The 13222-nt window shown below is 35.6% G+C and overlaps 1 protein-coding gene across 3 annotated transcripts in view; it reads right to left on the bottom strand.

Moving 5' to 3' along the window:
* Positions 1 to 279: 279 nt before the first annotated feature.
* LOC108965085 (eukaryotic translation initiation factor 5) overlaps positions 280 to 13222 on the bottom strand; it is a 16910-nt gene continuing 3967 nt past the window's right edge. For 2 of the 3 annotated variants that reach the window (XM_018927266.1, XM_018927267.1), the window contains exons 3-6: positions 5383 to 5479; positions 2533 to 4218; positions 1982 to 2452; positions 280 to 1916 (exon numbers count right to left, since the gene is read on the bottom strand). In XM_018927266.1, coding sequence (XP_018782811.1) covers positions 1215 to 1916; positions 1982 to 2452; positions 2533 to 2745 — 1386 coding nt within the window. In that variant the 5' untranslated portion in view covers positions 2746 to 4218; positions 5383 to 5479 and the 3' untranslated portion in view covers positions 280 to 1214. Of the gene's footprint in view, positions 1917 to 1981; positions 2453 to 2532; positions 4219 to 5382; positions 5480 to 9107; positions 10180 to 13222 lie in introns of those variants that run through there. The other variant, XM_018927269.1, reaches the window with a different exon arrangement.

Here is a 13222-nt window from a genome sequence, read left to right as displayed (position 1 = left end):
AAAAAATTACATGAAGGAAATCAGTAGAAATCGTAATCCGTTTTTTTTTTTTGCGCCATCACTAAGGTTCTGATTCTGATTATTATTACAAATATCCTTAAGTCTGCTTTTTCACAGCTATAACGGTCCTCATGTAAATATTCCCCAGAATTCGGGTTCTATTTGTATGCCTCTGCGAAATATGCACTAACTACAGAAAATATTTTTGGTTTTTACTATACAATTTTTAATTTGATGATAATATTTATTATCCTTGATCCTTGACATCAGGCATGTTGCTGTTGGGACTTTTTTTATTTTTTGTTTATTTGAAAATCATTCGATATTCTCCAAATACAGTCAGTCACGTTTTTTTAACTTTTCAGTAAGTAACAGCATTTCTTTGTTTTTTTTTACATTTTTATATTTTGTGTTTTTTTTTACATTTTTTACTTGCATAATAAATTTCAAAATTTACGACAGTTCGAAAAACGCAAAAGCTTTGCGGTGCCCTTTTCCTTGTTGTGTGTTCAACTGTTGCGACAAATATGGATAGTATTGGAAAATAGGGTGAGTGTAAGTATGTGTTACTTAATAATTGAGCTTTCTGCAACGTTTTGGCTTCGGTATTAGTGCAAAAGTATTTTTTCGGAAAAGTAAGCACTCGGCGTTTCTATCGTGTGGAAAGCGTAGACAGAACAATATGGCGTATATGTGTGTACGGAGTTGGCATATAAGTACCGTTAAAATACTATTTATACATTTTTTTAGTAAGTGGAAATATTTTTTTCTGTATACTGTGTTTGTATAGTGTCGAGACAAAATCGAAGCTGCGTCTTTAGTTTCTGCCGTTTGAAATTACGTGTAAATACCGTTAACAGAAAAAGCTTAAATATAATAAAGTCATAAATCAAAAAATAAAGATTTCAATGATATAGAAAAGAGAATAACCGATAATTTTTGCAGCAGTTAGGATGTTTTTGTTGTTGTGTACAGCGAGCGCCGCGTAAAGCAGATATGTTGCGAAAAAATATGTTAAAATTTGGAATATTTGTAGACTGAGAGACAGTGAAAATGTAATGCGTCGTGTGAAAGACAATGTGGTGCTCTGCAGTACGCTGCTTTTTCATGCCTAATTGGCACGAGAGCGCATAAAGTCCAAACTTAAACAAAAAAAACACCGCTGCCTTGAACTGCGCATACGCTACTGCTGCTGCTCTTTCTCCACACCCTCTTTATATGTCGTCGATGTCGATTTCATCGCCCTCGTCATCATCCTCGACAATCTTCTTGGCAGCAGTGGCCACAGCGGCTGCCTTCAATGGCTCTACACGTGCGCGATCGTTATACTCAATCTCCACGTCGGAATCGTCTTCGTCCTCCTCCGAAGATTCCTCCTCCTCGGCCTCCTTCAGCCATTGTATGAACGGTTTGACTTTCTCGTGTATCTCAGTAGCCAAATCTTTTGAAACGTATTTCTTGCTCACTTTCTGTGACCACTCCAGTATGGACTTCTCCTCGAGTATGTCCGAATCGTAGAAGAGTTTAAAAATGCCAGCTACCTTGGGCATCAGTTTGGCCGCATGCAAAGCGATTATCTGCTCCAAACCGCCGATGAGATAACGTTGTGCCTTAGGATTGTTGTGTGTGAAACGCAGCAGGAGATTGCGATTCTTGCGCACTTCCTGTGTGATGTTGTCGGAGAAGAGTAACTCGGCTAAGACCAGCGTTGCCTTGTGCACAATATCAAGGCGCTCAGCTTCGATCATCAGCTCCTTGTGTACGGCAACAGAGTCGAGCTCACCGGCATTGCGCTTCTTCTTGACCAACTCATAAAAGATGTCAATGCGCTCCTTTTCGGTCTTATCATAGTCATCAGAGATTGTCATGCCCTTGGCACCGTCGGTCAAATCTTGCAAGCGAGCGCGTATGGCTTCCTAATGTGGCGAAAAGAAGAAAGTTTTGATTTGTATGCGTTTTAATTACGCAATCCTCAACTTACCTTAGACACATCGACACTCCAGTTGGCATCATCATCATCGTCATCACCATTCTTCTCCGGTATGGCAGCGCTAATTTCCGCCTCGGTTTGACTGGCCTGATTGCCGCTACCGCCATCCGACTCACCACCCGAGTTGCTGGCACCTTTATCACCATCCACGCCATTCTCACCATTCTTCTTTTGGCCGCGTTTCGAACGTTTACCTTCGGTCAATGAGGAGCCTTGTGCAGCCGGATTGACGGTTGGCGGATTCTTCAAAATGAACGTGTTAACCTTGTGATTGACTTTTAAGAGACCATGAAAACCGCAAGCTTTGCATGCTTGCGAAATGGTTTGATTCTTAGCCGAGACGGTTAAATCGGTCTCCGGATTGTCGCATTCCGGGCACAAGACGAATTTGCGTATAAAACCATCGAGCAGATCCTGCAATTTGCTGGCATCGTGGGAGCCATTTACAATGAAACGTTCATTCTACAAAGAAAAGTGCGTTATTAATAACTTCTGTGACCCAGCTAACATTGCAAAACAAACTTCCGCCCAGAATGTCTTACCTTGTAGTCAAATTGTGTTTGAGCGCCCAATTCGCAGCCAAAATACTTGGTCGGATAGGTAGCCGGACGTCCGATGGCGCGTGCCACTTCAGCCATATTAACAATAACGGTTTTGATGCCGTTACCTTTACCCTCGACCTTAGCTTGCAAGCGTGGCATTTTATAACGGTAGAAAATGTCGGTGACATTACGATTCACATTAACGGAACCCATTTTTGCTATTTCCTTTTTACTGTGCTTCCTTAGATGTTTTTATATTAATTTTATTTGTGTTTTTTGAATAATGTTTTTGATTGACTGTTGTTGTTGTTGTGGTTGGCGTTTTGCTTTGCGTTTTTTGCGTATAGAAGAATTGTAAAGGTATACAGTATATAATAAATCGCGCTGCTTGTTGTGCGTAATTTTGGCAATATTCCTTCTAACTGTTACGTCGACGAAAGTGCAGAGCTTGCGATCGCGGCTCGGTGATATTAAATTTTATAAATTTTTTATTATTAATGGTTATTTTAGTTTGCGGCTCACACTTTGCTGTCTCGCGATGTGTTGGCTGGCTCTAGAGTTTATTTCTGCTACTACTACTCTCTGCTGTTGATTTTGTTGTTCTTGTTTTCATATAAAAACTGAGAATGGGTAAATAAACGCTACAGATTTAGCTGAAAATTAAAATTTTGCTTTTGATTTCTGCTTTAGCGATTTCCGACAACTCTCGTGCGTTGCGTACGAGTTTCTTCGACGATACGCACTTCGTTTTGCTGCTTCGCTTCGCGCTTTCTAGCCGTTATACTATATAAATATAATATATGGCTTACGTTCGCATTCAGCGTTCAACCTCAACAAGGTGACCAATTGATGGCACTGTACATCAGTAAGTTAGTTGTGAATCCTGCGGCAGCTGCTGCTCTGCTTGCGGCGTACGCTTGCTCTTCTACGTTGTATGCTGTCGTTTCGACGTCGTAGCACCGAAACGCCCTCCAAGACGATGCCGAAGACGTTATGGTACTTAAATTTTTATTTTTTGATTTATTGTATTTCTTTATTGATAAATTCATGAAGTTCGCTTTTCCTTTCACTTCAATTGGCGCTTGGTATTGGTTCCTAATTATGACAGTGGTGTTGATTTCCGGTGCTATTGCTGTTGCTATGATGATTTTCTTGTTAATATCCGCTGCGGTTTCTTTTGCTTCCACTATTCCTTAAATTTTTTGCAATTTACTACTATTTGACGGCTGTGTGCTTTTTTTTGTTAGTTTTTGGATTTTACTTCGATTTTGAATCAAAACACAATGCGCAATTGGAAATCACGCTTGGCTGTTATTCAGTATTTGCTTGTTTATATTGTTTTTGTTGTTTGCTGTTATGTGTTCTGCTTTACAAATCTCCAGTTTTTGAAACTTTTATGCAATTTTCACCCCACTCTGAGGTTGGAAGTGAATTTTTGGGCTTTTTTGTTAAATATATTTGTAAATATTTTTGTATCTTATGAAAGATGGTTTTATTTTAGTTGTTTTTTTACATTTATCAGTTTTAGTGCTATATGTTTGCTGCTGCTAGATATCTGGATTACAATTAATGTTTTATAAATATTTGGAAAAATTGGAAAACGTGGTGCCTAATGATGTGCGATTGGCTCACGTTTCTCTAAAAGGTTGCAGCTTCCGATGTCTGTTACTGGAAAATTTTGAAGTCCTGAAAGAGAGTTGACAACACAGGCGGAGATTAGATCGGAAAAATTTTAAATTATTTAAATAAAAAATTATTTGAAAACAAAAATTATATTAGAAAAATTGTAAATTGCTTAAATAAAAAATAATTAAAAAAAAAATTAGAAAAAATTATTTTAAAAAGTATGGTTCGAGTTGAACAAATTTGCTTTGGGCAATAATCCATTCAAAAATTTCGTAAGGATATCTTATCAATCAAGAAAGATTTTATATCCAAGGACTTCATTTTGATCGTCCAGCTTGTATGGCAGGCAGGTGCCATAGTGTACCCATATCGGCGATTCCGACAAATGAGCAACTTTTTAAAGCAAGAAGGTCATGTGCAAATTTTCAGATCGATATCTCAAAAACTGTAGGTATATACAGACAGAAAAGCACGCTGATTACTTTTTTACTATGAGTCGGACGTTTCCTTTTAGATGTTAAGAACTGCGGTGTCTTTATGTTATTTTTTTTAACGAAAATGTGGCCGAAAATTGAAAACCTTTCAACAAAAGCTTTAAATTTTCTAACATAATGCCCCAAACAATCAATAATAAGAATTGAGGCAAAATACGATAGAAGTCTACATAAGCGCGCACCAGCCCTGCACTAGAAGCGGCATGAGTTTGATTTATCTATGATCTACAAAGAACACAGACATACCAGTTGCCAATAGTGGCAACAATAAAGCGCTGGCAGCCATTAGGCGCACCAACATGTTGTAATCCCCTCTGTTTGACATGATATATAAATGAAAAAATTGAATGAAATTCTTGACATAGCGATGTCAACCAGTGTTAAGTAGAACGAACGACACACAGCGTCATAAAGTGGGGCAAAGGAACAACGCCACTCAGGCACCTAACGCACACAGAGAACGCCTTGCTGTGCTGCTGGTGTGATGGTGGCAGCCAGCAAGCACTTAAATTGCTTAAATATCCGCACACACGCTAAATATGTGGAGAAATTAATGGCCGATTAAGCTGGAAAATTTAATTCGCTACTGATTACTTGACTTTTTTTGCACGGATGCTGAGACAATTTTTTTAAATATTTTTCTATTTGCTTCTGTTTTTTTAGGGCTTAGCCGCTTTATGACCACTAAAATGTGTTATGTTTAAACGCGAAAAGATTGTGTATAGCTTACCTATGACTTAAGTATCGCCTATGTGAATTCATGCACGAACTAACCAACTTGCTCCGTTGAGGTGGAGTTGGTGGTGCTCCTTTGAATACTGGTGTTTCTGCAAATAAAGAACCGTGTATTTATATATTGTCATTGAAAATTAACAAATAATTTTTAATAATATATTTATAAATGAATTTATTAAATTTCCATAATTTACGCACTCTGCTGTATTTTCTAAAATTAAATTATGACAACTGTCAAATTAGTCATCTGTTATTTGCATGTGGATTGCCTAATAAGAACGGTTACCAATTTAGCAGCCTTCAAAGCCATCCGTTACTAGTGAAAGTGCCGTGGTCAGCGGCAATTTTTCATATTAATATTTAATGCAAAGCAGTTACAGAACCTTGAACACTTTAATAAACACGTGCATAAGTCAAAAGTAAAAGTAACCCCCTAAATGTATTGACTTTCGCACCTGATATTTAAGTAAACCAACTAAAAGTAGCCGCAGTGCTATTAATGACACATCAACTAAACAAACCAAGCCCCCTTCGCGCCTAGCTGTGGGCTACAGTGTCGCCAATTTGGTCACATATGTATATGTAAGTTTACATATATATGTACATATGTGTTCCAAGGCTGTCAACAGTATTTTCTAACCGCTAGTTGAATGTGCTCCCCGGTGATTTGTACCATACTGTTTGACTTAATGCATAGCAGCAACACCCCATCCCCCACAGCGTATGACCTACTCGCACGCTTCACTGCATAAATTATTCAAAAATCCAAAGCCTGCTGTTGGGCGCAAAGGAAATAGCATGCCTGTTTACTTGGCAATCAGCACTATATATTTTGCTTAATTAAAAAGGATCAACATACACACACAACGCAACGCTGCGTAGCGTAAGCAAATACGTTGTAAAACGCAATGTCACAAATGAGGAATAAAATAGAGTGGAAAATAGTTGTAAAAAATTTATAATTCCACACAAAAGTGGTAGATATGCCGTGTCAGCGCGCAAAGCGTCGAATGAAATGGAAGAAAAAAGTACCGTGACGGCAGAGCTCATGCACAACAAGTGTTAGAGGCAGCAGCATTTGGGCACGTTTTAGTGGGTAGGCTGTGGCGGCTGAAGAGCAAACTGAGGTTAGGCGCGTTTGAGGTAACGGCAACGGTCAAGGACATTGCGGCAAAACAGCAGATTTATTGGAAAGGAAGGAAAATATAATAGAACTACCGTTAACGTCAGAAGAAATGCTAAATATTCAAATAACGCGAGGACAGCAAATGGTAAGTCTTAAGCGCAGAGAACGTGAAAATAAGCAGACATTTAAATGTATACAACCAATTTTGGAAAATATTCTATTCAAATTTATAATGTAAAAACGTAAAATTAAACATTTCGAAATAACAAAAACTACGAAAAATTTGTAACTTCGAATTTCGAATATAAATTTCAAAATCAAAATTCGTTAAACCAAATTTCGAAATAACCAAAACTTCGAAAAATATGTATGTAAGCGCTGAAACGGTTTTCATGAAGAGCCTCGGTAACTTCGAATTTCGAAAATAAATTTTTTAATAATAGAGAAATGAAAAATTTAAATTCCCTAATATTCGAATTTCGAACGAGTTTAAATAATCACAAACTCATTTCGATCAAAAATGTCAACATGAAATGAAACTCTCCATTCGAACATATGTAAATTTCAAAATGAAAAATTTTAATACAGAATTGAATTTGTGAATATTCGAATTTCGAACATTAATTAAACAAAATGCAAGCCAGCAAGCCAGCAAACTCAACTGTAATAATCTGTGTGCATTTTATAGGACATATTAAAAAGCATACATATGTATGAATGCCTGAATGTCCGAATGCATATATGTATGTATACTCATAAGCGGATATGGTTAAGTAGTGCGTGTAATGCCGCTGATGCCGGACAAATGATACTATGAACGAGGAGCAAGAACGTTCGGCGAATAAACGAAGCATAAAATGGAAACCCTGCGTATGCGAATGCAATGAATATAACGAAGTGATGCATTTAAGAGACAAACAACAGTTTAAAACAAAAGCACGAAAATTGCAAAATTTGCAGAAAATACGAGTAGCCAACAATCAGCGAACAAAGCAATAACAAAGCAGCAATTCAGTCACGAAGAAGTCGAAAATGTGGGTGGGGAATCCTTTCAAGTGAAGATACGCAAGTAAATTGATTGCAATTTAAAGCTTACAATGAAAAAAAATAAAAGCAAATTAGAAAAGACATCAAAAGCAAAAAGTATAAACGAAAACAGAAATTAATTACACGAGATTTGAAGCAACTGTAAAAGATAGCATAATGAGGAAACATGCAGGTTGAGCTTTTCACTTCTGAAGGGAGGCAGGCACTCAAGCAACAATAAAAAGTGCCAGCAAAGCAATTTTACGCTCAGCGTAGGAAAGTGAATGACATGGGTATTGAAAGGGTGGCGGGGTGATTTAAGCGATTGCATGGAAAACAATTTAACATACGATAATCTATAATCAATTTAACACAAAATTCATTTTAGGTGTTGTATTACAACGTTACAAAAACTATAACTTTTGTATATATATAGTATAATAAAAGTTCATGATATTAACGCTACAAAGCTGAAAGACTAGCATACAAGCAACATAAGTAATTACACTACACGTCCAGCTGTCTTTGGCATTTCAGTAAATGGAGGTGGTTTGGCCCCTACAACCCTAGACTACAGCTCAAAATATTGTAATCTGTAAACTAGTGTTATTATACAGCGTATTATTTACTAAAAATGTTTCCAAATACCTGTATTCGTTGTAAAAAATAGGGGAGTATATGCATTATTTATTTGTATACAAATTTGAGCACAAATATATAATTTTTAGAAATTAAGTCTTCTATTTCGAAAATTCGAAGAAATTATATAATTTTAACTGTAACTGTAACACAAATAATATTATAATTTTAACTCTGTCTAAATAGAAAACTTAATTTCGAAAAATTTTATAATTTCAAAACTTCGAATTTTGGAAATAGAAAACGTAATTTCGAAAAAATAATTTTTTGCAAATTTGGTTCTTTCACATAATAACATTAATAAATTTTATGAAGTGCCCACAATTGTTTTGTACTTTGAAAAAATCTTTTAAACCTGTAATTTTTAAAGTATTTCTGAAGCTTCTAAAGTTAAAAATTATATTCTTTTTATAAATTAACGAGTTTCGGCATAAATATTAATATTTTTGAGATTAATATAAATATTTGTACGCAATTCTGCGTTCTTCGAAAGAAAACTTATAAATATGGGTAGTCGACAGCCTTTTCGTGTTTTGTCAATAGATATAAACGAGATTAAGAAAAAGTAAGCACATTTTTTGAAAACTACTACACAGAATTATTTAATGCAAACAAACATCGAAAGATTCACATAATTGTGGTATTATCACGTTTCGAAATCAATTGCGTAAATTTTACTAAAAGCAATATCGATGTTTTGAGTATCCTATCCGTACGATAATTGATAGAAAAGCATTAGCCTTAGCTCAATATTCACTGCTAAAGCAGAAAAACGTATTACTGCTCAATTTCGAAAAGTACTCAGCTACCAGTCGCACCTTCGAATCCTTCTAGAACACCAAATGTGACTTTTCAGCCGACACATTACTTACGAACAAAAATGTTATAGTTTTTAGCACATTTGTTGGGTGCTGCCACAATTAACTTACTGTTGTTATTTGTGCAGAGGGCGTTAAAGGCCACTGATGACACCCACAAACCGCACACCATATGATGTTGTTGTTTTTGCTCGCTAAACGGCCGATGGAGTATACACGTGGCCAAGAGTAATAATTTATAACGATACTAGAATAACTAAAATCACACGAAAATCCAAATGGAAACCTGAAAAATCGTAGAAGTTTGCAATCAAAATGTCTGCTTTTCGCAGCGCGAATATACTTTAATGTTTCAGATTTGGCAAAATTGCAGTTGAACGCTTGGCTATAGCCTGCTTTTAGGCGTACACGCTGGCAGCAACTGTTTGCGGTAGCACGCTTTTAGGCGACACAAGCACCAAACGGCAAATATTTATGTACTCGGCTTTGGGCGTGCGATAAACACAAAAACAAAACCCGTCTGCCGCACGCGCAGTAAAACACGCACACACACACACGCGCGCACAGTTGCTGATCTCCGAATTTTGGTTGATTTTAATGCTTGCTCCTTGGCGCTGCCGCCGCCGCTGGTGATATTTTTTATATTATACGCCTTGTTTTTGTTTTTGCTTTTGTATCTGCTGCGCTGTCCGTGGTTGGGCAACGCAAAGCAGTCGCACTTTTGCCAAATTTGATTTCCTCTTTCCGGTTGCACGCGTTTGGATTGACCTGAGTCGGCCGCTAGCTGATTTTGCTGCTGTTGCTGCTGCTGCTGCTGCTGCCCGAATGCTGCACTTTATAGACTTGTTTATTTGTATGTTGGTATTTGTTTGTATGTATATTACTTTTTGTATTTGTTTTATGTGGCTGGCGACGTTAACGTTAACGTTTACATTTGCATTAATTTTTAAATTTTTAATTCTAAAAATCTTATTTCAATTTCAATGCATATTCGATTTGCTGTGAAATTCTGTATTCGACGAACGCTTTGCAGCCGCTCTAGTGGCAAAACGCACACGAGTCGCAAGTTTCGTTATTCGCTTTAGTATGTGTTAAAGTGTTTGTAGCGGTTTTATTTTTTTGTTTTTCTAGTTAGCACTTTTAATTAAAATTTATTTAATTCACTTATTTCTGCTTTACGTTGAGTGGCTTTGGCTATTTGCTGGAAAATCCACATCCAGACAGCAAGGCAAATAAAAAACGACTAAACACGAAGCTTGAACGCGCAAGCAGCGCTGCTGGTGGTGTCAAATCCGAGACTTCTGTGCCTATGTGTGTGTGTGTGTGTTCGTGGGTCGGTTGTTTGTTTGGCGGTGACTCGTGCTCAAGTGCAATAATCCTGTACGTATGAGTATTCTCTATTTACCGTTATGTGGCTAGGCTTCGCTTAGCGTAGAGGGCAAAGTGTGCTTGTATGTGTGCAGTGTAATACAATGCTACTAAAGATATTTTACGGTAACTACAAAATGGTGCTTTTCTTGGCAAAAACAAATACCGTTAATAAATTGATAAAAACAGTCGAGAATATAACCGTAAAAAGTGTAACTACATTTTTTTGTAAAAAATATTAAAAATATGTGTCAAAAGTAAGGAAAGAAAAGTAAAAATTATATTTTTTACTAATTTTTCTTTAATTCTCGCAATAATCTAAATTCTAACGTCTCTACTTACCTGCTTTCTACTGTCAGCTTAAAAATTGCGAATGATTAATAACTTTTTTCATGCCAAAAGTAAATACATTTTATACTGCCTTTATGCGGCGACCAAAATTAACTAACTTTTTCTTTTTTCAGTTACAGTTATTTACAACAAAATTAGCATAAATTTAATTTTTTTCAAAATAAGTCACTTTCAAACTTTTATTGAATTTATAAAATTTTTACTAAGAATATTTGTATCATACAAATAATCGTTTACTCATTACAGTGACTTTCAATCACTATCCTTGCACTCTCAGAGACAGTTTTATTTTTTTTTGCTACCGAGCGCAGCGCTTGCGCAATTCGTGTCCAGCCGGAAAAACAGCTGCAGTTAACAGAAAAATCACAACACACACAGATACACAGCTAATCGTGAAAATTTAAACAAGCTATACACATACATACTCGTACATGACAACACAGGCCCAAAATATTTGAAAGAGCCTTGGAAAATAGTAGAAAATAGTAAAACAAACAAAAAAATAAAATATTATACAAATAAAAAGTAAAGAAAAGGCAGAGAAAAGTTTTTAAAGTGTGTTATAAATTTTTACTTATAATATATTTTGCAGGAGACTTCTAGTAAAAAAAAATTTATAAAATTTAAAAACTGAAAAAAATAAAAAAATATATATATTAAGAAAAATTAAACATGCGTAAAAATTTAAAAAATTTTACATAAAAAAAATTTTAAAATTTAAAATACTAAAAATAAAAACTTTTAAAAAAATTTTAAAATAAAATAAATAACAAAAATGCTCTTTCAAGTATGCTCCTTAAATGTTTAATTTAAAAATATTTTTAAATTAATAATATTTAAAAAATCAATAACACCTACACATTTTTGTTCCCGTACGCCCTATCAGCTGTTTCATTCCAACTGTCAAATGAAGAACTTGACAACAAGTGTACCACAAACATGTGTATTATAAATTTTTAGATCACGACTTGACAAATCTTTTACTGCTAAACTCAAAATTCTCTATAGGTCAAGCTCTGCTGCGTGAGGCGGGGCCAGCCAATAACACTTTTTTGTTTTTGTATAATAAAAAAGAAAAAATATGTCCTCATAAAAAAGCAGCAAGAGCTCACTGTGTACGCACAATTTAATTGGCCTTGTGTCAGGCGCAGTGAAATGCTGTTTCGAAACATAAAAAAGTAAAAAAAATAACAAACACACAACAGTGAAGGGAAAAAATTAAAAGGTGGGCCACAGGCAGCACAGATAATAAGCGCAATATGGCGGCACAAAGGTGTCCTCAGACGCGCCTTATTGATTTAACAAGTGTAAAAGGACCAATTATGCGCTAACAAAACATAATTAATTGCTGGGAAAAAGTGTGTACAAAGGGTGGTGAAATTGTGAAATATGTATGTATAAGGCCCAACTGAGGGGGGAAGACAAGCAAATAATTAGTGGTGCATCTAATTGAGGTGTCAACTAATTGGGGATCCTTATTAGCATTGCGGTGAAATTAAAAACGCGGAAAGTTGTAAATTAACGACATAAAAGACATCAAAAGCGGTTAACAAACGAATTAAGCAAATCAGGATCCGCCTCTAGCAGCACATTAATGAGCAAATCGCCAAAGGCAAAAGCGGGAAAATATCAATTTTCTATGCCAACAAGGCAAATAATTAGAAAACAGCAATTAGCGGTAGCGGCGGGAGGGACGAACAGCAGCAAAAATTTGCATCACCTAGAAAATATTTAGCGAGAAATAACGCATGTCGATCGAATTACTGAGCGCTTCGCAGGAAAATACTTGTTTACTTGCGAGTGCACGCTTGGCTACCAAATGCTAAAAATAAAATTTGCTGACGATCTTGCGGAAATATTAGAATTTTCGCTACCTTGAAAATGTTTGATAGTTTAACAAACTTTGCAAACTAAAAATGAAATGTCTCAGCAACAAAATATGAGCGCATAAGAAGGATTAAAACACGAAATGATAAATAGTTATGGAAAAAACAGAGCAGAACGCACAACCAAAAACAAATGTTAATATTATTTGTTTGAACCTCTAAGCAAATGGACGCATGTGTTTAAAAATTGTAAATATCTCACTAATTTACAGTTTTAGACACAGAAAACAGTTAGTTTGCTTGCCACTTAATTTTATGGTTATGCTTCAAAAAAATGGAGCTTACTCATTTTTCTTGGGAATAAAAAAAGTGTACTCTAATCAAATTTTTGAGCAAACGTTAGTGCGCTCGCAACAAATATATTATTGTTATAAGTTCGTAAGTTTTATTAGCTGTTTTGTTTATTGTTAACGTTAAATTGCCTACTAATTGCCATGAAGGCGACAGTTTATGACCCAATCGAAAGTTTGAATATGTGTGAAATTACCAAGATTTTTCAGAAAAACGAGAATAACATAGCGTAGTATGAAATAAAAGTACATGTAATAAAACATTTAAAAAATTGAAAAGAAAAATAACTAAAATATAAAAAAAAATATTTAAACAACTTTGTTTTTAAAT

The sequence above is a fragment of the Bactrocera latifrons genome, unplaced genomic scaffold, assembly GCF_001853355.1.
Source record: "Bactrocera latifrons isolate USDA-ARS-PBARC rearing strain unplaced genomic scaffold, ASM185335v1 scaffold_133, whole genome shotgun sequence".
NCBI lineage: Eukaryota > Metazoa > Arthropoda > Insecta > Diptera > Tephritidae > Bactrocera > Bactrocera latifrons.
This window is presented reverse-complemented; position numbering and strand designations above follow the sequence as displayed.